This window comes from Pyrus communis, chromosome 8 (assembly GCF_041283825.1).
Source record: "Pyrus communis isolate YQ-2024b chromosome 8, ASM4128382v1, whole genome shotgun sequence".
In the NCBI taxonomy this organism is placed as follows: Eukaryota; Viridiplantae; Streptophyta; class Magnoliopsida; order Rosales; family Rosaceae; genus Pyrus; species Pyrus communis.
In genome coordinates this window covers 406,789-430,777 of record NC_142572.1, presented here as the reverse complement: position 1 = coordinate 430,777, position 23,989 = coordinate 406,789, and the positions used below count along the sequence as shown (strand labels likewise).

At 36.6% G+C, this 23,989-nt stretch overlaps 3 protein-coding genes across 3 annotated transcripts; 1 reads left to right on the top strand and 2 right to left on the bottom strand.

Annotated features, from left to right (window-relative positions):
* Nucleotides 1–178: 178 nt before the first annotated feature.
* Nucleotides 179–6,525, bottom strand: LOC137717435 (putative serine/threonine-protein kinase At1g09600). The gene is made up of 9 exons (XM_068456808.2): nucleotides 4,972–6,525; nucleotides 4,067–4,351; nucleotides 3,375–3,692; nucleotides 2,484–2,711; nucleotides 2,249–2,349; nucleotides 1,861–1,939; nucleotides 1,303–1,734; nucleotides 696–1,087; nucleotides 179–569 (listed from the first exon to the last, which is right to left on the bottom strand). Exons 1-8 carry the CDS (start codon nucleotides 5,497–5,499, stop codon nucleotides 881–883), a joined length of 2,178 nt encoding a protein of 725 aa, XP_068312909.1. The 5' UTR covers nucleotides 5,500–6,525; the 3' UTR covers nucleotides 179–569; nucleotides 696–880.
* Nucleotides 6,526–7,262: 737 nt separating this feature from the next.
* Nucleotides 7,263–18,015, bottom strand: LOC137717595 (vacuolar protein sorting-associated protein 52 A). The gene is made up of 21 exons (XM_088698392.1): nucleotides 17,823–18,015; nucleotides 17,467–17,706; nucleotides 17,249–17,346; nucleotides 16,750–16,807; nucleotides 16,119–16,214; nucleotides 15,429–15,530; nucleotides 14,443–14,526; nucleotides 14,077–14,157; nucleotides 13,681–13,824; nucleotides 13,120–13,211; nucleotides 12,298–12,379; nucleotides 11,208–11,390; nucleotides 10,337–10,452; nucleotides 10,174–10,232; nucleotides 9,850–9,950; nucleotides 9,698–9,748; nucleotides 9,051–9,230; nucleotides 8,827–8,961; nucleotides 8,575–8,649; nucleotides 8,211–8,268; nucleotides 7,263–8,051 (listed from the first exon to the last, which is right to left on the bottom strand). The coding sequence occupies exons 2-21, from the start codon at nucleotides 17,491–17,493 to the stop codon at nucleotides 7,747–7,749; spliced, it is 2,127 nt and encodes a 708-aa protein (XP_088554518.1). The 5' UTR covers nucleotides 17,494–17,706; nucleotides 17,823–18,015; the 3' UTR covers nucleotides 7,263–7,746.
* Nucleotides 18,016–20,602: 2,587 nt separating this feature from the next.
* CAND1 (plasminogen activator inhibitor) lies at nucleotides 20,603–23,652 on the top strand. Its single transcript, XM_068456770.2, has 2 exons — nucleotides 20,603–20,771; nucleotides 21,917–23,652. The coding sequence occupies exon 2, from the start codon at nucleotides 22,174–22,176 to the stop codon at nucleotides 23,392–23,394; it is 1,221 nt and encodes a 406-aa protein (XP_068312871.1). The 5' UTR covers nucleotides 20,603–20,771; nucleotides 21,917–22,173; the 3' UTR covers nucleotides 23,395–23,652.
* The last annotated feature ends 337 nt before the right edge of the window (nucleotides 23,653–23,989 follow it).

Below are 23,989 nucleotides of genomic sequence, written 5' to 3'. Positions count from 1 at the left end.
AACCTAATACCTATCACTTACAAATGAAGAGGATTACCACTAAACCGTAGTACTAAATAGCATAGGATGACTCGAAAATCCTTATTAATTGGACCAATGGAGCTTGTTTCGTTCCGTAGAAGCTTAGAGTTTTGTTGAATGATATTATGTACTTTGCTCATAGTCTCTAAATGCTTAATTAGAGAAACAAGTTGAATATGTGGATTAGGGCAATTAACAAGAGCAATATGCTCGCCGTCTTGCAGCCAAGTTCGAATCTCTGTATTTAAGATAGTTTACAATATTGCCTAGTAAAAAAACAAAAGCTACGACAAACAAGCTGACGACATCGGAGACTTTATCCTAAATTATATGCACTTGTGTATTCCATGCCAAAAGCATCGCAAGAAAGGGGGAAAATAAGAAAAAGAAAAGAGCATTGTATTGTGAATGTGACCTTCTAATTAATCATATAACTTAACCTTTTACTTTACAAAGAATGTATTAGAGCTGATTGAGCAGATAGGGTTTCAGCTTCCACAGCTTGTCTCCAGCATCTCAACACCAACGCGACGACCTTCTCTCACCATCTGCCAACGAAACAGTATTCCGGTAAGTCAATGCCTGCGGATTTGATGGACTTCGGATACAAAACTTAACAATCATTCAGAATCAATTCTAGCATGTGATGATTAGTACTTGAGTTGATAGCCTACCTTCAACAATCACGTATGTATTTGGTGTGACATAATCAGAAGAAGCTCCGTGCGTCCCAGATTATCTTTCCGTGGTGAGATTTGTCAAGTTCCCGAAAGGAATACTTCTTCAGTATCAGAATTATGCCGATCTGAAGGAGCTCCGGCTTTTCAAAATTAAGGCAGTGCAAATCTCTCTTCCGTCATCACCTGCCGTTTCTTACATGCTGAAGTAGGGATTCTGTTTGTCCATTGTCACTGTTAGCTTTCTTGGCTTTGGTCTTGTCTAGACGAGCTTTGCGGACAGCATGTTGTATTTGTTTCTCATGCTCTTTGAGCATCTCCTCAAGGTTTCCTCCAGGGTGCATCAATGGTCCAGAGTAGTGAATCCGGTTCTTTTTGTTACCGTAACCCTGATGCCAAACAGGAAATGATTTAGTAATATTCATGTTAAATAATAAACAACTCACTAAACAAAGGTGTTGACTTAGGTTCAGAAGCAAGCAGTAGAGAGTTCCTATTACAAAAAATTTCAAAATAAATTGTCATAATAACTTGAATATTGTTTTGCACGGAGTCAAATTATAAAATTAAATATGCAATAGATGAAAATATGAAGCTCCATTACCGTTGCATACTCCTTCCCAGATGGCTGTTCATCCTTCTTATGTGAAGACTTTGGTCTTTCCAGAAGATGGTGTGACCAATCATGTTTCACAGAGGACTCCCCGTTGTCTAAATGGTTATATCTGGCATTCTTACGCTCCTCTGGCCAGTGTGGATTCGCACTTTCTGCGATACCATCAAATCGTGAACCACTTCGAACTGAAGCTGAATTAGAATACCTCGACGACTGGGCTGCTCCACGATACATGTAAGATCCATTCTTAGAATGGCTAGATTGCAAAGATTCAAATGCACATGGGCGCACTGACTGGCCAGAATGGGAGAAGGCATTTGATGCTGCTCCCTTGGGAGGCTCGATAGGAAAGCCAGAGCCACCATCCTCTTCAGGATTGTACTTCTCACTGATGCTTTTGGGGTTAGTCTGCCCTTGTCGCTTCAAGATTAGAAGATAAATACAACAAAAAGTTCAGAACCTAAATAAGTAATTCTTCACAAAAAAATTGAGTTTTGTAGTTAAAGGCACAAATAATATAATTATAAAAGTTCACGGCTAGGGTACCTGTATTGCATTGGCATCTGATGCTGGCACAGCCTTTGATTCTTTGGAACTCCCTCCTTTACCACTAGCAGCTTTCCGCCTGGTTTAAAGATGAGAAAAATAATTTTCAAGCATGAGTAAACAAATAAACTGGTCATGACTTTAAAATCAAAATACACATACATATACACAAATGATAAATGTTGTCTTGTCATTAATTAGGCGGACTCTTATTTGAATGTGTGGTGCCATATTGACATCTTGGCAACATAACATGTGAAATATCTTGCAAGAGAACATTATTCTCTCTGTATATAGATACTCTTTAGTGGTATCAGTAAAGAAATTTCGTAATCGAATCTTGCATAACGAACTGAAAATTAATTAATACGATTTGGAAATAGCTCACCTTCTAGCTTCCTCGTCTCGGAGCTTGGCATCAAACTCCTTACTCGGTGGGTACTTAGGCAAACTTGATGGATCACAGGGAAGAGGCAAAGATGTGAAGAACTGGGAAACGAAAATAATTAAAAATATATCAGAGGTAAGATCTAATTTACAAAATTGTTTCAAATTAACAAGATCACAAAATTCAATGGAAATAGACAGCATGGTTTCAAAAAGCAAAGAAAACCCTTGATTACCTCACTCTGAAGGGCAGAAGAAGCTGTTCCCCGACCTTCAGGTTCTACAGCTAGAAGAACCTCTAACAGGGCCAATGCAGATCGAGGGAAGTCCTTGTATGTCTCAGCAACACATCGCTTGTATGGATGTGTAGGTTTAAAAATAGTTGCATGTGGCAATTTTGATCTCTTCCAGTATTCCTCAGAAGGTGAGCCACAAAGTTTAAATATCTTATGTAGTTGCTCCACCTGTAAATAATAAACGCTGAGATCTCATCACAGTCAAATAAGATGTCTGATAGTTCCACTGGTACAGTTGGTAGATTAAAGCATAAGGGATTAACCATACAATGTTGGTAGATTAGAGCATAACGGACTAACCATACAATGTTGGTAGATTAGAGCATAACGGATTTAACCATACAACGTACCATATATGTTTTAACCCACTAGACTATTTTTATAGAAAGTTTCCGTATGCTTTCATCCATCATCTGACATTCATTAGAATCTGGTTACATAATACGTTTGTATCAGCAAAACATCAAGCTCGTGTTCTTGAACAACTACACTTGCATCTGAGTAGTATAAACCTTGAACTCTTCATGCTTACATTCTAAGTTCCAGCACATATCTTTATCAATTAGTGGTGGGAAGAAACAAACAAAGAACAACACAGTTGTTGTGACCTATTTCAGACCATTATGGCAAAATCAGTCATCAAACACATATTTTCCCCTCTCGTATCCATAACACATTCAAACACGATACTAAATTCTAAGAAGGTTGCTGTTAGGTTTTTAAGATGACTGAATTTCTAGAGTTTTTTCATACCTAATACACGCAAAGCAAGTGGACATAAAGATATAGACACATATATTTCTAGGTGCGGATAAGAAGCTGGGAAAATACCTCTGTTCTTCCTGGCATGATAGGCTTCCCAGCAAATAATTCTGCAAGAATACAACCAGCACTCCACAAATCCACAGCAACCCCATAATCTGTAGAGCCAAGCAGAAGTTCAGGTGGTCGGTACCACAAGGTTACTACCCGGCTTGTCAGAGGCTGCTTTTGACGGGGTCTGTAAAAGGTTGCTAGCCCAAAGTCAGCAATCTTTAGCTTGCCATGATAGTCAATCAAAAGATTTGATCCCTTGATATCACGGTGTAAGATACCATGACTGTGACAATGCTCAAGTCCACAAAGAAGCTGTTGCATGTAACATTTAATCTGCAACCCAGTGCACAAACAATATGTATCAACTACAAGAAAAGATGAGTCAAACATCCTGCTACTATGATAAATATAAGATCATGAAAATTAACACAACTACCATCAGATGCATGGATCATATTGCTAAAAACAGACCATTCAAGGGCAGTCTTGATAAGAAACAATATTTCTTCAAAAGCTAAACAATTTCTTTTTCCTCAGGGTTATGGTCTTTCTATTCGTTTTATATTACTGTTTCAGATATTCTCACTTCATGGATACACTAGAGTCGGCTTTGATGCGTTAGTTTTTATTTAGCATGTTGTAGCACCTAAAAAGTGTAAAACAATTTCTTTACGGTTTCAATGAATAAGATCAGAAGGGGCAAAGACCTGTGCTTCAGTGAACTTGACTCCAGGTCGTGCTGCAATCCCTGCAAGATCATGCTCCATGTACTCAAAGACCAGGTATAAGCTGCCCGAAACCTTTGATGTAATCAGACCTTCAAGCTTCATGACATTGGGGTGATCAAGCCTACGCAAAATAAGAATTTCTCTCGCCATAAAACGCACACTTTCCGGATCCATATTGGCAAATCGCACCTTCTTCAATGCAACTATTTTGTTTGAATCAAGATCTCGGGCTCTGTACACACTGCTGTAAGTTCCTTGTCCAATCTGCATTATACACAGTAAAGAAAGAATTACAAAAAGAAAGGGGACTAAAATAAAAATGTCCTTAATGAGGACACCAACAAGAGAGAAGAGTACAAACAAGTTTCAAACGTCTTGGTTTCATGTGGTTCCCACAAACAAGGTATCAATGAAAAAGTGAGCATAGATGAGATCCATTAGTAGTTGCAGCTGAATAGCCCAGTCAGATGTACCTAACTTTCGTTAGTTTTTTAAAGTACGAGTGCATATATGTGTGATAACTTTACTCTCAGAATGTGCAAGCAAATAGATCTTTTAGAAACAAAAAACTATTGTATGTAGGAGTAGGTCTTTTATAACACCTACAAACATCCATCTTACTTAAGCAAATCAATCTGACAATTTAAGTGCTTTCTAAAACGTGTTTATCACAACAAAACTAAATGCACATTATGTTCTTTGTACAAACTTAAAGCACTCCAAAACAAATCCCAAGTTTTAGTTTACTGTAAAAACTTAACGAAAGGATTCAGAGATTTACACTAAACATGTAATATTCACACCTGAAAATTATTAAATGTAGGGTTCGTAATATCAATGTTATTAAACGAGAGGATTAAAGATATTAAAGCAAACAAACGGACCTTCTCCAATTTCTCAAATGACTCTGCCTTGAGAGGCACCCATCCACTGATCGCTTCGCCAGCCACTGTTGTCAACCAAGAAGGCCATCCAGCAACAACTTGTGCTCCTCTTTCTCCATTTGTTACACTGGTTATCCTAGTCAGCCCAGACGGCAACTTTCCCCCACTTGCCCCGCCCTCCGTGAAGGGTTTTGTGGGTTTCTCAGCAACCACCATCTTCTCCCCTTCATCTGATGAAATAGGAGTTGACTCTGCATTGTCCTCTTTGTGAGGATTGGTTATCAACCGCGCAGTTGCATCAGCCCCAACTGCAGCTTCAGACCGTTTTGATGACTTGTTTGATTTTTGTTCTTTGTCTCTACGATGATTCTCAGAAACATATTCATTGGATAAACTTCCTTTTGAGCAAATGCAGCCCATTATTCTACTTCGCAGTCCCCTATTATTCCAACAAGAACACTGCAAAATTCGTCTAATTCCCAACGCCAAACGCCATTTCTCAGGCCGCAATTTTTGCAGCCAATGCATGTATTCCGATCAGCATTGCGTCACCACTTCCAGAATCAACGGATCAATAACTTAGTTCTCCAATTAATAACTTCTATCTAATGAATATACCCTTCAAATTACTTAATGAATACGAAATGCAAGAACAGCAGTTCAACTCAAATTTCTACAACCAAGGACAATGGGAGTGGGAGAGAACCCAGATCTCCGAATTGACGCTTCTAAACGAAAACCTACCAAGAACAATAAAAGTAGAACTCACAAAAGAACCCAGATCCCCAAATTCAAGAAAACTCCACCAATGCCAACAACCCAGTGAGGGGATTTCTTCACACTACCAGTTGAGATTAAGAATCCCCCAATGCCAAATTCACAAATTACAAGAAACCCAGATCGAAAACATGTCGATGAATCAAAATAAACCCCAAGCAGGAAACTTTTTTGTTCTAAAAAGGCCAATGTTTTTTAATTCAGTGGGAATTAGAGAGAGAAGGAATCAAACCTGCAGAAAGAATGTGAATTGGGGAATCAGGCTATGCAGAACGGAATCAAATGGCGGAAAGGGAACAACAGAGCGAGGGTGTGTAAGTAGCGAAGTTTTCTGGGGCCAATGTGGTTAATTCCATAAATAGAACAAGTAGGTAAATTCCAACGAAAGCCATCCAAGAGAATTACTTTGAACTGCAAATATTTACCCTTTTGGGGACTTGAAACGTGGGTCGTGACAGAGAAGCAACGGGGAGATTCTAGAGAGAGAAACAGATCCTACAGTGAGAGAGAGGGAGAGAGATTTTAGGATCTGGAATTACGATGAGCCAGCCAATGATGTTGACGTCGGAACAGACAGAGGCAGAGCTCTCTCAGACACAATTCCCACTCTGTTTTCTTCAACAGAAAGAAACCGAGTAGGTTTTATTTGCTTTGCTTTGCTATATTTGTCATCGTTGGTTTTAGAGAGAGAGGGAGAGAGGGTGCTTAAATTTACATTCGAACAAACAGAAAGTAATACAAAGCAAAAGTATGTAGACATACAGAAGAGAGAGAGAGAGAGAGAGAGTTGCACACCTGACACCACACGGGTAGAGAGTTGAGGGTCGGCAACGTGGCGAAATGTGGGTCCCGTTGTTGAAGATTGTTGGTCCCACAGGAAGATAGAATGGGACAGGACTAGTCAAGGTCCAGGCTGTGTTTTTTTTGATATTTTTTTAAAGGAATTGTTATTAGTATTTTAAAAATCTCATTCTACATTCCTTACAAGTGTATTTTTTTTTTCAAATATAAAAAGTTTAGAGTGTAGAATGAGATTTTTGAAGTGCCAATAACAATTCTCTTTTTTAATTCTTCTAATCTCTACTAATTAATGAAATCTTTTTGTAAACTAAAAGATAGTGAAAAGACAAATTAATCTTCTATCACTCAAAAAAATGATGGGCAATAATGCAATTTCACAGATCTAAATTTTACTATTTTTTATTAAAGCCTCATCTACAAATAATGTTAAAATACCTCTAATATTAAAAAAAAAAAAAAAAAAAAAAAAAAAAAAAAAAAACGTCACACTCCCCCGACGTTCTTTCTCCACTCCTCTCATTTTCTGAAAAAATATGTTCATACTGTTCGGGCAAATGTTGGTCATTTTAAAAGGAAGTTTGTTTGTTTCCTAAATAAGAGGTTTGGGTCATTTGAATTGATATTGATGACGTGGCAGTAGTCGGGCCTACTTGATCCACACTTTAAATGTAATCTGGTTGGACAATCCGCACTCAGAAAGTGACATCCGATCCTTTTTGAAGTGGGTCGATTTTTTTAATTTTACATTAAAGGAATGAAGGGTTCAGTTACATCACATAAATGAGCAATCTAATTTGATATCAAATTCACCATTCACGAGATTTGAACTTAAAACCTCTCACTTACAAATAAAAAGAAATATCATCAGATTGTAGTATTGAGTGACGACGTGGGTCTATTTTAAGGGACAAATAAGTTTGAGCCCCAAGACCAGTTCTCAGGCCGGGCTTTCATGTAGGCGACCAGTTCCGAAAATCTCATGTTATTTTAATATTGTGAGGATCACGTCATTCTTAAAGGCTTTGGACGACATGATCTCTTACAGACGCTAGAAACCGCATAGACGACACAAAATGTAGTTAATACAAAATCACTACACAAACCGTGTCTGTTGGAAGCCTCCAACGTTGGCACGCATGCAATCATCCTTTTGCTCAAGCCTTCTCTTGGCAGGTAACCCATATGAAACGAAACAACCTAGAAGGTCCTCGAGTATTTTCTAATTTCGTACATGATTGACGATATGGACACTAGATCCTTGTTGAGAGCAGACCCACCAACAATCCTCTTTACGCAATCTGAGAGCCTTGTGTAATAGAGCAACAGCTGAGTCAACGCCGCCCTCAAGATCTCCATACCACACAAGAAGTTGCTGAAAGAAGTTATGACATCTTTGTGCATCAGTTCGATTGCAGCTTTCCATCTACTTGCAAAGTCCTTCACGAGGGGCTCAACCTCCGCAACAGTTATAGGCTTCTCCGAACTAGCACTTGGATCCTCCGCTGATAGGAAAATTGCAAATAAGTACATTTTTGTAGAAGAAACAAATTTTTATTGCCAACAAACAATAAAAAAACAAAAGCGGACAAGAAGTCCGCAAAGGTACAAACAAAACAAGAAGGATAGAAGATGCCACAGCATTTCTTCACCAAAATACTTACAAGCTCGGGTTTTAACAAATTTGATTAAATCGCTAAAATGCTCTAGTAGTAGTTCTTCCTGCAAGGAGAGAGGTGAAAGCTTAAAACAAAAGAAGCAAAGCAAAACCATATACCGTAAAGGGCAGAAAGAACAAAGAGGCTATACAATTGTGTTATTTATCCCATTCTCCTCATATGCTTCTATTTATGTTCTCACGAAAACTTGTAACAAATGCACAAGCAAGACTGAAGTACCATATCAGAAATGAACTAGAAAGATAAAATGTTTAGCTGAAATCCAAACTTCATTTGCAGATTAATAATTCAATCTTCAATTTGCACCAAAAAGCGATCTGCAAGATAGGTAGTACGACCACGCACTTACCACAAATAATGCTGTGTTGCTTTTCAGAAGTTCCTCGAAGTGCATTTGAATTTTACCACCCTCTGGATCAGCTTCCTAGCATTCAAATGACAAAAATTGTGAAACAGCAGCAACCAAAGCATGAAACTGATACAACTGAACATGTTCAAGAAATTTTGCCAGAGACTTCAATTTCACCTTCATGTTGATATAGATCCTTTGACATTCATTTCAATTTTGAAAAGAAAAAAAGAAACAAGAAACTGAGTTTACCTTCAAAACAGCAATCGTCATATCATAATTGTTTATCAGAAACACGGTTTGTAGCTTTGGTTTTGGAAATAAATTAGCAAGCTTGATAAGTAAGTCGTCAATAGCCATTCTCAATCGCTCCAAATTTAATTCAAGCTGCAAATCATGGATGGATAATTAAGTCCACGAAGTGATCAAGAATCTTAAATAAGCATAAAGTTTTAAGTTCATTTTCTACATCTAACCTGCCCATCTCCATATTCCACATTGAGGTGGATAAGTGAAGCTGTAAATTCAGCATAACGCCTCATGACATAGTGAGGATGAACATCATCTTCCCACAATGTCTTCACATTTGCATTCCGCATGCTGTTTAGATGAAGGTCAAACACAAGCTTAAAGCGAGGCCATAGGGCAATATTGACCTGTTAATGTTTCAAAATCAGAGGCATTGTCGTTACATGCATTTATGACATAAGAGCCCAATACAAGGTGTGCTTTCAATACGATCCATTTGAAGAAACATAAGCCAATACTAGCAATTTGTAACTCTCTTTAACATTTACATATCATCAACCATCAAAGAATACAAGAAACTACATGCAGAATGTAGATGCAGGTCAAACACCATCTTCAAACGAGGCCGTAGGTTAATATTGATCTGTTAATGTTTCAGAATCAGACGGCTTTCTCGTTACATGCATTTATGATATAAGAGCTCAATACAAAATGTGCCTTCAAGTTTCAATATAATCCATTGAGGAAACATGAACCAATACTATCAATTCACAATTCTCTTTAACATTTACATATCATCAACCATCTATGAATACAAGTTACATGCAGAATGCAGATGATATGATTACCATAGAGACAAATTCACGACACACACCTTATCAAGGTATGAATCCAAGCATGGAATACGCCGCCTAGACATAATGAGCTGCAAGGAAGAAAAAAAAAAATCAGAAATAGAATATCTTCAAGCAAATGCACCACAGAACACAGGTTGAGGGTCTCATTAGAATTTAGATTGATAACTACCTGGTGCTGATGTATTATGCGAATCATTAGCATTACACCAATAGCATCGTAACAATTGGGAAGTATTGAATTGAAGTGTTCGTCAATTACAGAAAATGGGCCTGGTGTTAAAAAGCATTACAAATCGTCAAAATGAGCCGAATTTTCAAAAAGAAGCACAATGAGAGTCTTCAAAGATCCAAAGCGATCATCTGAATCTAACAGCCACCAGTAGAATGCTTTCAAATTTGGGAGAAGTTTATGCTCTTTGTAGTTATAATCAGTATGCAATTGCCAAAGATTTAACCATAATAGAATGAATCTAAGAATAGCTGTCATGTTTACCTGCAAAAATTTCATAAAATACGGATTGCTCGCCAAAGAAATCATCACAGAAATGATACCTGCATATAAGAGGGGAAAATTGTGAAAACAAATCAGTATTTGGTCAATTTTCAATTAGCAATTTAGAAATCATTATCAAGGAGCAAGGCAAACTCTAGTGTACTCGGAAGTAGCAGTATCCATAAGTAGCTTGTGCAAGCTCCTGAAGAGGACCTCATATGGATACTTGATGGAGCTGGCTTCAGCTATATGTGGAATCAACGCAGGTTCCTCAATTTCCTAGTAGATAGCAAAAATTTAAACATGACATAATTTACATGCAAGATATATAAAGAAAATGGCATTATAAGAAAACTAACACTAGCTGCCCATTACAAAACCATCATCTACCACATTTATACCAATTGGACATTTAAAAGTAGAGTATAAGACAAAGTATTACGATCCTTATAAAAATATCGCAATTAAAGACGTAATTTGTCACAATAAACTACATTTACAGTGTTGCCTGTTTTTAGACAAAGCCAATTCCAAGCATTGAAAAACTATTAAAGATATACTGATTATAAGCTCCCAACAATTTCGATCTCAAAGACATTCAATATCATAAAACTAACTGGACCAAAAAAGTTAAAGTCAATTCGATTATGGCAACAGATTTAAAATGTTGATCATTCTTCATTAAAAAAGGCATGAATCATGATACAATGATCAACATAACACTAGAGCTCCTCTGTTGCTCCAGCCTATCTTGTAATTTTTACATTTTTCGACATACATTGCAGGCTGTTCTAATATGTAATGTCACATTCATAATATAGTGGGATAAAATGGTAACCTTGATCTAGAAATATTCAACATAATAATCACTATCTCATTAATAAGTACACAGGTTGCAAAAGTTTTTCGCAACTATTCTTACAAAAAAAAAAAAAATGGGAAACAAGCTTTTCGCAAAGATGCTACAGTTAGATATCATTTTCCCATGGTATTGTATAAAAATTGGATTAATGAGTTAGTTGCAGTAACAAAACCTTTAAAACTTTTCTCCTCTCTCCAAGAACAAAGACAGCAGACCGGTTCTTCAGTGGTTCCCTTCCTCTTGAAAAGAGACTAGTGTTCCTAGTCTCAACGCCAATTAAATCACTAGATGTTGCTATATCCAACTGTAGTTTCTCAAGTGCTTGAATGTAAACACGGAAATGTGCACTGAGAACCTGCAAAACATACAACTCAACTTCAATATACTACATAGATTATCCAATTTCTTTTTGCCCTTTTTTTATTAAGGCTTTTTTTATTAATGTGAAGAGGTGGATTCAGACTTGGGAACTCTTCCAACTTTGGGAAAAGAAGTGCCACTATCAATTACTCTTTACAATGATATTCATAGCATAAATTATCCTACTCCTTTACTAAAGCTACATTAAATGTTAAAATGAGGTACCAAGGAATGAGAGGGCGAGCCTTGGTGCAATGGAAAGGTTGCTCCTGTGTGACCAAAAGGTCATGGGTTCGAGTCGTGGAAACAGCCTCTTTACAAGCTTTGTAAAATATTTACAACCTGGAAGTAGACCTTTTTCAAAGCTTGTAATCTGCTAGTAAACATTTAAAAAGTGTGTAACCAGTACCCAAAAAGGGCAACCCCAAGCCAACAAGACTCCCCGTTTTGTGAGGGTAGGGAGAATAGAGAGTTGGGGGTGGGGGGAGCAACGTCTATCATACGTAGCCTTACCCTTGCTTTGCAAAGAGGCTGTTTCCATGACTTGAACCCGTGACCTTTGGGTCACAAAGGAGCAACCTTTCTGTTGCGCCAAAAAGACAAAAGGAAAACAGAAAATAAATTTGTGAAACTTTTGATGAAGTAGGATACTGCCTGAAATTAAACATTTGTGAAGCTTATAAACAGCTTCGGCTTTGATTAAAGTGTTATAGATCAACAAAATGCACATCAAAATCACCTAATCCAGAACTGATAACAGAAGAAAACAGGGAGCATGTTAAGCTAAATGGACAATGAGCATGTGACACTACCTGTTTATGTATGGTAGTTCATCATCTAGCAGTATTCTAGTTCTTCAATATCATAATTCAAAGACAGGTCGTCAGTTTTAAAGTATTTACCTTGTTCATTGTGTCAATGTATGCTGCACGAACCTCAATATATACCTCCTTGCCATGTTCCTTCAGGAAGGAAACAACATACCTACATTGTCATACTGGAATCAATCAATAATAAATTAAACAAAAAAACACCAAAATCATTCTGATAACAATATCTATACATATCCCATGGAAAGAAAGGACAGAAAGCCCATCTAACAGGTACTTATACCCTGAATTGATGATAGTGGCATCCCAAATTGGTTGCACATAACAGCACTGGCACCCAAAATAAACCCAAAACAGCATGCACATCTAACAGATACCTACGTTTAGTCGTGTCACACATTAGTGGCACATGAGTGCATGCCATATTTATACAGAAACAATATGACCACAGAGAACTTGCTCTCAAAAACTCAAGGAAGACTACATTTACAATCATTTAGCACTACCAACATATAATCCAGGAAAAGGGATAGTGGGGCACACATAAAAAAGACACTAACAATGTATGATCCAGTGTCTCTTAATCTCAAACTCATGAGACAATCAAACAGTTTCATAGCCTGATTTATCTTGTACGATCAAACTCATAAGTGAATCAGATTGTTTCAGGGAACAAAATAATGAGCAATGACTTTTTCCCAAATGAATCCTCCAATAACCCATGTAAATAGACTCATTATCCTTAATAGTTGCTGCCACCCTGAATATCTGTAACTAGGGCTGTCAATGGGTTGGTTCAATAATCTGAATTCAACTTGAACTTGATCCAATAATTTGTGATATTCATGAAAGCCAACTCAAATAGAATTGAGAATACTGTGAGAAACTACTCACTTGTACTTCAAAAGAACATTCTGCTGAAGAATCTGGATATTTGTTTTAGGTTTTCTCAATGCATAAAGCTTCTGAACAACGAAGTCAAACACCTGTGGAAAAATAGATGTAGACAGATGAAAACTCATACATTATGAATCTTTTGTAAATGGGATGGATCAGTTTAAACATCGGGTTTTTATCACAAATGATCCCTCAATTTGTTATGCCAAAAATCAATCAATGTAGTCCCTAATTTGACTACCGCACACCATTGTAGTCCCTATTGTCCAAATCCGTCAAAATTTCCATTAGTTTTCTGATGTGGCGGTGTGGCACACAGAAAACTCATACAACCAATATTTTGATGCCACGTAGACGATACCCAATATTTTGGTCCCTCAATTTGAAAACCAATATTTTGTCAGAAGAACACTAGAATTTACTCCTATATGGAATATGTTAAGAGGCATTTACTGTTCTACTGACATAGACCAGGCATGTACAAAACGTGAACATACAATTACACAAGCAATTAGATGATCAATATCAGACAGTTTATCTGGCAACTCTGGTACCAACCTTGGAAACTGCTTTCTGTCGAAGTTTTTCAAGCTCTGGCTGAACATCTTTTAGGGCTTTTGAAGTTTTAACCATAAGATCTACTTCAACAAACTTGAGCTTCTTACTAAGAATCTCTAAAGTTCTCATATATTCATCATTCACCTGGATAACAATGACAGATTGAGCATGTTAACTGCAATGAAAGAAAGACAACACAACATAATACAAAATCAATATGCCTACTAAAGAACATGTTAAGTTTCACTTAAGAAATGATACAGTCGAGATTGTGAGAAAACATTCTTATCAAGATTATAATGGCACTTTTTTATCATACGAGAACGGAAAAAACGTGAAAAATGATGATATTGCAATTACAAGGAGAAATTTAACAATTAAAAGAATAAGATATACCTCGCCTTCAACAATTATGTCTACCATTCTTGGTGGGACTATAATGTCTTCAACAAACTTAGACAATTTTGATTCTGCCACCTGTTAAGTGAACATAAACTGGTAATTTATATAAGAAATAAGAAGCATGGATAATAATCAGACCAACTATGTCTACCATTATTTCACCTTAACCAATTTACAGGCATAACATACCATACTATCTGCTAATCCAGTAAGAAATTTCTATAGATATTATTCCAACAATTTTACAACACAAACAAGCAAGCTACAGAGGAGCATGCCTCATCAATACTCAAAAGGTTAGTTGTTAATTGAACTCAAGAAAAGCGAAAACATAGAGTTTTTTATACAAACAAATGATACCTTGCGATTCTTCAGCTTCAAACCCATGTCCATAGACTTCTCCTGGAGAATTTTGATATCTGAACTTATTGAACCAATCTCTGACTGGACAAGAATTCTTGTAAGTATTAATTATATTGATATAACATATGTTAAAGGGGAGGATAATTGACAAACAATCCCCTTAAAGTTCTACGGTTTTGTTGTATTTATTTAAAGTAGAGTGGGTGATTGCATGTTGTGCGTATTTTTGAGATGACTTCTTGGTCTCCAGTCTTGTGCTTATACTTTTAATAAAAGCACTTGTTTTTTAAAATTTTTAAAAGAATTATTGAAAAGAAAATAAAAGCTCAATGCAAAAAATTGGAGGTTAAGCAACAAGACATGAGGAAACACAATATGAAATTAATAGGCCAAAGTAAAAGGAACTGGAAAAAGAAAATGAATATCATTTAAAATGCATATAATATCTGAAGTTTATGTGCTTTTTAGTTCTATCACAGCTGAAATGATGTATTGTTTTTCGAGCATAGTTGTGGGATAAAATAAAAATTTAGAAACCGTTTAACAGAAACACATACTTTATTAATTAAAAAAATGAAAAATAAATATATAAAAAAAGTAAGATGGACAAGAAATCCGTATATCTAACTTAACACCTTCAAAACTCAAACACTGTACATTCTTTTAAACACCTCTACAATCAAGAGGAATTCACTAATTAGAAATTTAGAATATAACTAAAATGAAAAACAAAAGGATTTTTAATGCATTCCTTTTGAATTACTGCAGCAAGTATAACTAACGTGACTCAAAATACTGATATGGACGACGGTTTTTATTTGGCCAAATATGTTGATGCTAAAGAGTCATCATTAAATATATTTTCCGGAAACATAAGTGAGAAGCCAAAAGTCTTTCCATCAATATAAGCAACAGAAGATACAGTCATTGTGTGGGTGAAAGCATGTAATGATTGTTAAACGGCAAAGAAAGGACCAATCTACCTGAAATCCACTCAGAAGAGTTTCCATCTGTGACAAGATGCTGTCACAATCACGAATTTGATCATGAAGAGATACTAGATTATCACTTTCTTTAATATAGTCCTGCAGTATTGCATAAAGGAAGATCCTAACGATCAAATTAATTATTCCCAGAACCCTATCCACTGTCTGTATAAAATTAATGAAGGAAAGCACATGTGAGCCATGTGTAAATGATTTTCATAAAAATTAATAACCATGCACCATAAAAGAAGCATTTATGCTGAAAACTGGGAAAACTTGACTACATCATTTCACACTGCACCAAAACACAACAGGATGGAACCAAAATTTTAACCCTTCATAAATTTGCACAGCATCTTCCAAGAAAAAAGAATACCTCTTGAAAAGATTTGAACACATAACAAATGTTTCATAACCAAAATGAGAACAGTTTACCATGATTAAACCTTGTTACTAGGTAAATTTTGTAATCGCAAAGCTAAAGGAAGTACATATTTCAACAGGAATATTAACACTATCTTATTTGCACATATTATGCACAAAAGCAAAGCTACTCAAGTGAAACAGTAAAAAAGGAACTCTTATCATAACTCAAAAAAGATATTATTTTACAAGTTAACCTTTCAGACATAAAATGAGCTAGGGAATGCACAAAATATGGTAAAGAGAATGTGAGCGACCAAGAACCTGGATCGAGTCCAATTCAACTTGTCGTATATTGTTCTCAACCCCCTTTGTATGCTCCCGAAATTTTGTGCCTTTAGACAATATGTTCGCAACTACCTACATTAGATGATATATAGTTGAAAGATTAATGCATTTTAGTGACCAACACCAGGCAACATATTCCCAACTTTCTACATCAGATTCAGATGATAGATAGAAGAAATATTGATGCATTTAGTAGTTCATCACAAGTATTAGAGCTAAGAAAGTACAAAGAAATTACTGCATTCACTATTTACACAAACTACACACAACATAAGTATAAAAATAGGATAGGTGTCCAACCACATGAATCCTTATGAACCAACTAGCTTATTTTCAAAAAATAAATAAAATCATATGCGTTCTCTGACCAGGAAAAAAATTACTTCCAGGCATTCCATTTGTCATGATTTCATATGCTTCTCCTTAGTAGCATGCAACGAAAAGGATAATTACATTTTAGCACATTTCACAAGAACAAACCATATTCACAAAACAAAGAGAAAAGACCATTCTGTCTTATCACAACAAACATAAAACCAATTAAAGGAAATACAATGAAACCATGTATTGGAGCATTAAAGAGCATAGAAACTTAAATTTTACTCACATCATCGTGTTTACATTCTTCCAATTCTTGTTGCAGTCCTTCTAATGATATATCATCACTGAGAGGAGAAGGAAAAGTTACGATGGAATCATTACCAAGATGATGCACTCAAACTATATCTTGCAATTCAAGAATATTTATTCCATTTGTCATCAACATACTCAGCATAGCATGTGGCGCCGCACATGCATTTCAAGTAATCAATTTAATTTGCACACGTTAACCTCTCCTAATTTCGATACACAGATGATAAAAATAAAAAATTCCATATAGTTCCTCTGCAGGCATGTTTATCACAGTACCTGTAAAAACAGCCCCGTCAACATACATGATAGTCTGTGTCATCGTGTCTATGGGTTAGAAATTTGTTTGTGTGCGTGGCATTACTCATACATGGGTGAATACCGATTCCTAGTGTAGTATCCGATAGCAGTTAGCCAAAACTTGACAATGTGAATTCAATTTATCAACTATGTAGAAATTCGAAAGAAGTATATACCTGCTTGCATCCTCCTCAACAGTCAAGTCCCCAACAAATGCACCCAAATCGAAAACCGCTTTCTGAGCATCATCATTGCTCACATCATAAAACTGACCCTGCAAGCACGCACGCACAAAGCCCGCTAAATCGTAATTTAACACAATATTTGTAAAATTCGGAAGCAGATCATTCTAATTAAGCTCTTGCTTCACCAAATTGAGCAATGTAAGGTTTACCTCTTCGTTGCTTGCAACATAAGTCATGTTGATTGTTCTGTGCAAGTGGTTTCCAAATCCAGATCGATCCGCAATGTAAAATCCTTTTTCCGAATTGATAACTGCTGATCGTCTCTAGGCCATTGCTATGGCGGCAATGCCGAGGATTCCGGCGATGGAGAAGGGTGGGTCTCAGTATACACTGATTTCACAGGAGCTTGACCGGAAACAAAGCTCCGGCGACGGAGATGATCTCAATTCCTGTAGGGATCCGTGAAATCGGGATTTAGAAAGAAACCAGATCACAAATTAAGAGCGAGAAAGAAGAAGGAAACAAAGCTCCGACAATGACGAAGAAGAAGAAGAAGAGACTGAACTGTAACAATGGGGGAGGATATGAGCAATAAGTCGATTTGCAAGTCGCTCTGATCCTCTCTGAAAGATGAACCTGCAACCCGGGCTGGTTGGCCGGGTTGGAAGGGTAACCCAACCTTTTACAATTCGGGCGGGTCTCCGGTCGGGTTTGATTGGGTTGGATAGAAAAATATGAACCCCAACCCAATTCAAATTAAGTCGGGTTTTCAAAGGAAAATATGTCTCCAAGCAATCAAAGTGATTATTTTACCAAAATGCCCTCGATAGCAGTCTTGCGGCGCCATGTCATCGAGCATTTATCCAAAATTACATTAATAACCCCATCTTTGACATCACCCTCTACCCAATTGTCTCTCAGATTCCTTTTGAGACGCAAACTTGAAAGCATCCATGAGAGTAGCCAGCCACCTCTGCCACCAGAATTGTGGTTGAGGCAAGATTTTTGGTGCAACAAAAATAGGATTCCCCAACTCACCTCTTTTTATAGACCCACCACATAATAGTTAGAAACAGTCCAATCAAAATTAATTTTGAAAACGTTGTTGAATTCCAAAGGTACTTGAAGTGTAGTTTTAAAAAAGTATCCAGTTATGTGCTTCTTATTTGTTACTTTAACAATTATAATTGTTGAAACCAAATTTTTGTGCATTTGTATACATCCGAGTTACACTTTGGGAAACTTGTAAACAAGAACAATGGTAAAGATTCTTGTTACCGATGTCGTACAGGTCAATCAAGTTAGTAAAGATATTAGAACTCAAGCAGTAGACTGAGAGCAGATTATGCAACACCTTTCACGTTCGCCCTAGGGAGTATTTGTATTAGCCGAGAAGAGTCCTTATGACAATGGTAATCCATCATTAATTAAGTCAGAGACTCCTAAAGGAAATATAGGAGTAGATTTCCTTGTTAAAAAGGGTTGATCTTATCTCACGATGCACGTCGTTCTCTTTATAATTTGTGCACGAGGAATTATAAGAGCAAATGAAAACTCATAAGTAAATTTGTGCATGAGTTGGTAAGCGGTGTTCAAAAATGGTGTACCATTTTGGAAATCGACCTTATATTTTGCAAGGGAGTGCTAGTAACATTTGCATTTATCGTGACATTTGGATTTTCTCACTCCCTTCAAATGTCCATGTCATTTTTCCAAACCGACTTTCATTCTCATGAGGTTTTTGGAGTAGGAGAAACTCCGGCGAGCTGAGACGGAGGAAGCCGGCACAAATTGAATGTGGATGGGGCATGGAATGAAGACTTTAGATTATGAGGCGTTGGAGCAATGGTTAGAGATGACCATGGACATTTTGTTGCAGGCTTTGCTAAAAAGTACAACCATGTCTCCTCTCATCAGCTTCAAGTTGAAGCTTTGGCTGCCAGCGATGGTCTGGTTTGAGCGTTAAACAGGGGTTTACATAATCTAAAATTCGAGAGTGATTTTCTCTAGATTATCATAGCATTGAAGGATATCTCACTCAATTTTTGTTTTATTGGACCTATCGTGGAAGATGCATAGCATCGACTATCTACAATTATTGGAGTAACTTTTACCCATGTGTGCCGCTAAGCAATAGTGTTGCTTATCGGTTAGCTCGTTAGGCTATTTACTATGACTTGTTTAACTATTTTGAGAATCTCCAAAACTCGTTTTAGATTTAATATTTGACAAGTATATCAATTAGTTGCTTGTGTGTTGGCAAAATTTTGGACTAATGATGTTTTTCCTTATTGAAATCTATCGTCGTACTTAAAAAAAAAAAAAAAATTGTTGTATAGTTATTGTTTTTCTTACTTGTAAATAAGAGGTTTTCCATTCGATTCTCATCGATATTGAGTTCAAACCAAATTATTAGACTTACTCCAATCATTGGAGTAAAACTCAAACGTTCTAAACTTACCTTAACTTGCTCCAACCCTTGGAGCAAATACGAATTAAAACGTAAAACTCATTTCTGGGGCAAATTTAGCTAGGATTCCCCTGGGTTAGTAGGCTTGACCCACCATATATGTTAGTTTATATTTAAATTCATTGAATTCAACGGCTAAGATCTAATTTGAATAAATCCAATGGAAAAAATATAAAAATAAAAATCTAATGGTCCAAATTTAAATCCAACTGCTAAAGTAATTAAAAACAAATTATTTTATGTGTTTCATATTATTTCGTGGTGTTCCACAAGTTTCATGGTGCTGATTTAGTGATTTTTCAATATTTATCAGAATCTTAATATTTTTAGCTTAAAATGTTCATAAAATTAAATTAATAGTCTACATAATTAATTTTTTTTTTAAAGTTACTTTAGGAAAAAAATTTATCCTAAATTTATTCTTCAATAAACTCTAGCTAAAAATTTAACCCAAATATTAAAGGACAAAAACTGTTTATGAGTTAAAACCTAAATTTTATAGGTTAAAAATTTCATGTCTTAATTCAAACGTTAGGAATGGTCCTACGAAGCTATTCGAAAACAAAATTGTATTTATTTGCAAGGTGTTATGTTTTTTGACTAAAAAATATGCGTAGAGGAGGAGACTTGAGAATCTACCGCCCAATTTCCTGAAGAATTGTCGTCAACGGATTTAAAAAAAAAAAAAAAAAAAAAAAAAAAAAGAAAAAGAAAAGAAGAAGAAAAATGAAAAAATGAAACTCACCGTAAACGCCGCCACGACACTGCCACGTAGGCTCGTGAAGAAGCCGAAGCAAGCCTATTCAGTTCTCGAAGCATGAGGCTCGGACGACACAGCTGGAAACAGCCTGTCACCAACAAAGTCCCACTCACCTATTCCCCTAAAGTACGCTCTTTCTCTCTCTCTCTCTCTCGCCCTCCCTCCCCTTTGTTTCCTTCTCTCTCCCCTCTCTTCCCCTCTCTCTGCAAGTTAGGGTTTTCTGATTTTTTTGTCCGATTCTGCAATTCTGGGTTCGGCTTCACCAGATCACGATTCTCGCCACTGTAAGATCTCGAATGATCTCCATTTTGCTTTAATTCGTACTAATTTTTGTTCTTGCTATGGTTTCTTGAATTTGGGGTTTCTATCACGTTGGCTGCCCTATTTATGGTATTCAAAATTATTTTAATTTTTCTGGGTGTAGTTATTTTATAGTCAATTTTGTTTTCTTGTAATATCTTCATGAAATGATTTGGAATATAATGTCTCTGCAAGGTTTATTTTGAATTTTATTTTAATGTTTGTGGACTGTTTGGTTGCTGAGAAACGGTAGGAAATGAAGAAAAACCAGATTATAAATTTAAACTGTATATTCCAGCTTTTGGGTCTTTTACAATGGATGTTAAATGAATGAATAACCTTATACTTCCTGGTTTGAGTTTTATTTTCTGATTGATTTTGTTTTCTTTTTTATGATTTGTTTGCGCGTGTCGATATAGCTCGATAGAATATCAGTAGTGTCCAAGAGTGAGATGCAATCCTGTGATTTTTGTCTGAGTATAAGCGTTCGAGCAAATGCTGTTTTGTTAGAATAGAGGTAGTGTTGTTTGAGTGATAATTTATAAGCTTTAAAACCACATCAATCGCGCAAAAGTAGTTCTCTCAATGTCGAGGGAAGTATGTCATGCAAACGATGTAAATTCCACCCCTGCTGCTTCTCTTTTGATCTGGAATCTACTGATCTCTCCTATTACAAAGAGTAGATATTTGAACGGGTGCACGCCCACTTTGACTTGGTCAAGTCATTGGTCAAGTGTGCGCTATTGATAATTTGTGGAATCTGGATGCAGAAAATTATCTATTGTATTAATTTTTTCAGCCAAAATTGGTACTTGTGAGATCTGGCAAATTCGTTGAATCTGTAATCCCTTATTATTTGCCCCGAGTAAAAAGTAGTTTTCATGTTTCCTTCTTTAAGTGTTCTGCACTTCTCTGTATGATGCTTTGACAATCTTATATGAGGCTGGTTATGTGTGACCTTTTTATCTTTTCTTTCGGGTATAAGAATTAAATTTTTTATTGGTGTAGCTTGTTGTTTAATTAAAGTTTAAGTTATCTAAGTCCTGTCGATTATGACCATAACTTTTTATATTTTTTCAATCTTTGGAGATCATTGTGTGCTCATGGTTTTCTTCCATCTTTGTTGCAGTTGTGTGGGTCACGTTATCAACCTAAGAGCCCAACATTGTTCAGATAGTGTTGGTGCTATATGGTTGTTCGGGGAATGTCTCGGAAACATCAACTTCAGTAATAGATATATCCATGAATTCGATGAGAATCTTCTGGTATTACTATTTAAACTGTTTTGGTAGTTTTCGTTAATTCTGAGAAGGAAGCGTTTAAGCTACCAGAGGATCATCGTATCCATGCTGGCAGAGAGCATGCGTGGAATCTGTGCTTCGGGTAATGCCCCTGACGAGAATTGCTGCCGATACACTCGGTGTGTTGACCATATGTCTAGTTGCTCTCTTGATCCTTCTTGGTGTCTTCTGCATTATTTACTTGTTTTACTTTCGCTCTCACATTCGTAATCAGGGTTTTATTCAGCTGAATTATTTCAGTGGCCCTTGGATTATCCGAATCACTTTCATCTTGTTTGCAATCTGGTGGGGTTTTGGTGAAGTTGCCCGTTTAAGTCTGTTGAGACGTGAGGGGAGAGTGTTGAACGCCCTTAACTTTAAATGGCAGGAGAATCTTTGCAAGTGTTACATTGTCTCAAACCTTGGGTTTGCGGAACCATGCCTATTCCTGACCCTTGTGTTCCTACTTCGTGCGCCTTTGCAGACAATGGAGTCAGGAATTCTAAGCCGAAAGTGGAATGGGAAAACAGCTGGTTACATTCTTTTCTTTTGCCTCCCATTGGTTGCTCTTCAGCTCTTCGTTATTTTAATTGGACCCGAACTCCACAAGAAAGACAGTTTACATAAATTGCCTTACTACTTCACAAGTACAGTGAACAAGACTGATCATGTTGCCCTCTGCACTTACCCTTTGCTGAGTACCATCCTGCTTGGGATTTTTGCCATCATTCTAACTGCCTACTTGTTTTGGCTTGGAAGGCGGATTTTAAAATTGGTCATCAACAAGGGTCTGCAGAAGAGAGTTTATACATTGATATTCTCGGTTTCAAGTTTCCTTCCGTTAAGAGTTACTTTGCTTGGTTTCTCTGTTTTATCTAAACCAGAGCACGTTCAGTTTGAAACTCTTGCTTTCTTGGCGTTTCTTGCACTTTTATGTTGTGCTGGGGTGTGTATATGCATGCTTGTTTACTGCCCAGTTGCGGATTCTTTAGCCCTGGGGAGTTTACAGGACTTGGAGAGTAGGAGAGTTAATGATGATCAGAATGACACCACTTCTCTTATTGCCAACCAGAGTCATATGGAGGAGAGTTCTGGAATCAGCCCTTGTAGAAACTCCGATGTATCAGCCAAGCGTGGATCAATTTCTTTTCGTACTATGGAAAAAGAGGAGGGTTCTTCTAGGGTACCCTTCGTGGAACTGAGCCTCTTCTCTCCTAGTCGAGATGCATCACCCCCAGATTCGCCTCCGCTCCTTGGCTGGCCTATGCGTCCTCATCCATCGTCTCAGTCACCAGTCGTTCAAGTTCATCAAACCACAGCTAGATAGAAGCATGTAGCCGCAACTGAATTCGCCTGGTCAATATCAATATCAATTTTGTGGTAAAGAAAAAAACTGATTGTAAAGGGTTTAGATTTTTGAATAAGGATTTTTATTCTTGGTTTGTTTTTTTGTTTTTCTAGTTTTCTTCAGATTAGTGATGGGTTTTCGCTTTGCTTGATCGAATGCATGATATGATCTCTCTTGTTCTCCTGTACTATTTTTGTAACCATCTTTTAGTTTCCTGAACGTTCCAAGTTTGCATGATATCTTATTGTATTTTAATGCTGGATTTGGCGCTTGTTGATCATTTTATGAGCTCGTTTGGATGTGCTGTTAAAATAACTAAAAGCGTTTTTGGTGAAAATATTTTTGGAACCAATCCTTGATAAAAATACAAATAAATTCTGAAAAAACATTTAAAAGTGTTTCCTGGAAGAGGTATATAACTGATGTTTTTTGTAGAAAACATTTAAAGTGCTTTTGGTATTTAAAAATATTTTTTCTAAAAACGTTTTCAGTTATTTTAAAAACATATTCAAATAAGTTCTATCTTATTTGGCCGCTGTGTTACTGATTGGCACTTCGAAGCACAAACTGCGAA

What these genes read in the sequence shown, in the direction of transcription:
- LOC137717435 (XM_068456808.2), bottom strand. Translation starts at nt 5,499, where the DNA reads ATGCATTGGCTGCAAAAATTGCGGCCTGAGAAATGGCGTTTGGCGTTG. An exon ending in CATTTGAGAAATTGGAGAAG is followed by an intron (nt 4,352 to 4,971) that starts GTCCGTTTGTTT and finishes TGTATAATGCAG; the next exon opens with ATTGGACAAGGAACTTACAG. An exon ending in CGAGACGAGGAAGCTAGAAG is followed by an intron (nt 1,940 to 2,248) that starts GTGAGCTATTTC and finishes TCTTTAAACCAG; the next exon opens with GCGGAAAGCTGCTAGTGGTA.
- LOC137717595 (XM_088698392.1), bottom strand. Translation starts at nt 17,493, where the DNA reads ATGACTTATGTTGCAAGCAACGAAGAG. An exon ending in TGGATTCATACCTTGATAAG is followed by an intron (nt 9,231 to 9,697) that starts GTGTGTGTCGTG and finishes AAACATTAACAG; the next exon opens with GTCAATATTGCCCTATGGCC. An exon ending in ATTTGTTAAAACCCGAGCTT is followed by an intron (nt 8,052 to 8,210) that starts GTAAGTATTTTG and finishes TTTTCCTATCAG; the next exon opens with CGGAGGATCCAAGTGCTAGT.
- CAND1 (XM_068456770.2), top strand. Translation starts at nt 22,174, where the DNA reads ATGCCCCTGACGAGAATTGCTGCCGATACACTCGGTGTGTTGACCATA.